The following is a 1,679-nucleotide window of genomic DNA, read 5'->3' as shown; positions in this document are numbered from 1 at the left end:
GCGGGCGCTCCGCGTGCCCCCCCGCCGCGCCCTGCTGCCCCCTGCGGCCGGGCTGACGGCTGTGGCTGTCCCGCAGGTGCCGCTCACCACGGGGGCGGCCCCCCGGGCCCCGGAGAAGGGCAGGGAGGGGCAGGCGCTGGGCCGCAGGAGGGGCTCCCTGCAGGGGGCAACGCAGAGGAGCTGCCGCTGCTGCACAGGGCGCCCGGGAGCACCGAGCCCCCCGCCCCCAACCGGCGTCTCCCAGCCCCATGCCCGTGGGCACAGCCCCTTGCTGGCCCCGACCCTGCCGGTGCCCTGGGAGGGCTCGTCCTGCCCCCTCCGTCCCTGCCTGGCTTGGGCTTTGGCAGGGCTGAGCAGGAAGCAGCCCAGACTGGCATGTTCACCGCAGCGCGTGCCCGCCGCCCCGGTGCCCCCGGCTGGGCCCGTGACAGGGCATGCGAAGCATTCTTACTGCCAGGGCACATCAACATCAGGCCTGGGCCACTGCCGCCCGCAGCGACCCTGGCGCCGCCCAGCTCCCCCTTGCCAGGCAGGGTGGGCCCTGGCTCTTGCACCAGTGAGTGGGGGACATGGACCCTGTCCCCTGTCCCCGGGCTGCACAGGGCAAGCGTTGCTCCCCCGGCCGGGGCAGCCACAGCCCTGTCCCCACCTCCCGCCGCCCCCCGGCTCCGCCAAGAACCTGCGCCAGGGCTCCAGGTCACAGACGTGTTTATTACCCCAGGACCCGGACGCGGGCCAGCCCCAGCAGGACAAAGCAGCTTTGCAGACAGGCAGGGAGGGCGCAGGCCCAGCCCCTTTCCTGCCCCGCTCGGCCCGAGATGGGGCAGGGGGAGACAGGCATGGGCGAGGGCCCCCAGGGCTCAGGGTGGGGGGATGCCCAGGCCTGCCCCGACACAGTCAGCTCCCATGAGCCCCCAGCTTACTCCAGCCAGGAGGGGGCTGCAGGATGCCTCTCCCAACACACGCACGCGTACATGCACGTACTCACACGCGTGCACAGCCCAACTTACCAGCTCCAGCCACCCCCCGCACTGCAGGTCTGCACCGGCTGCAGCCCCCATGCCAGGCAGGCCCAGTGGAGCAGGTCAGGGGCAGCTGGCATGGCACTGCAGGCACACACTCACACGAGAGCAGCATGGGCAGAGGTGTGTGAGCTGCGACCCCAGGGGAGTGCATGCCGCCCCTTGGGCCCCTCCCCAGCATCGCGCCCAGGGGATCCTGGTGCAAAGCAGCAGTGGTTGGCTCAGGAGAAGCGTCAACGCGGCCCAGGATGCAGCACCAATGTGGGGCAGCAGGGGCTGGGGCGAGCCCTCACCCCCCGCAGTGGTTAGAGGGGGTAGGTGGCTCCAAGCACACCCCCAAATATTGCACAGCCCTTCCCTGCATGTGGGGCCGGGGGCAGCCTACAGGCCTCTCCCCACAGTGCCCGGCCCCCGCAGGGGTCTCAGAGAGGTATGTCAGTGCCCCCAGGCAGAGGAGCAGTGTGGCGCCACTATTTGGCTGCGGGCCCAGCGGGCAGGGACTCCAGGAAGGCCAAGGCGCTCTGCAGGGAGGTCAGGCAGTACCCCTCCTCGCCGATCAGGTACCTGCGGGGACCAGCACATCAGTGCCCTGGCCCACGCACCCCCTGCCCCAGCCAGGGTGCTGCCCAGAGGCTGTAGCCAAGCCAGGCTGGGGCT

General features: G+C 71.5%; 2 protein-coding genes across 2 annotated transcripts in view; one reads left to right on the top strand and one right to left on the bottom strand.

The window, feature by feature from the left end:
• CDK10 (cyclin dependent kinase 10) overlaps positions 1-1,679 on the top strand; it is a 25,377-nt gene that overhangs the window by 15,855 nt on the left and 7,843 nt on the right. The window lies entirely within an intron of this gene.
• The window catches only part of VPS9D1 (VPS9 domain containing 1), a 13,160-nt gene continuing 12,970 nt past the window's right edge, over positions 1,490-1,679 (bottom strand). Inside the window, exon 15 of the mRNA XM_019505373.1 lies at positions 1,490-1,586. Within this exon, the coding sequence (XP_019360918.1) occupies positions 1,493-1,586 (94 nt within the window). The 3' untranslated portion in view covers positions 1,490-1,492. The remainder of the gene's footprint in view (positions 1,587-1,679) is intronic.

Source organism: Gavialis gangeticus, unplaced genomic scaffold, assembly GCF_001723915.1.
Source record: "Gavialis gangeticus isolate Ggan-Ray unplaced genomic scaffold, GavGan_comp1, whole genome shotgun sequence".
In the NCBI taxonomy this organism is placed as follows: Eukaryota; Metazoa; Chordata; order Crocodylia; family Gavialidae; genus Gavialis; species Gavialis gangeticus.
The sequence above is the reverse complement of the archived record's forward strand: the minus strand, read 5'-3'. Positions and strand labels throughout refer to the sequence as shown.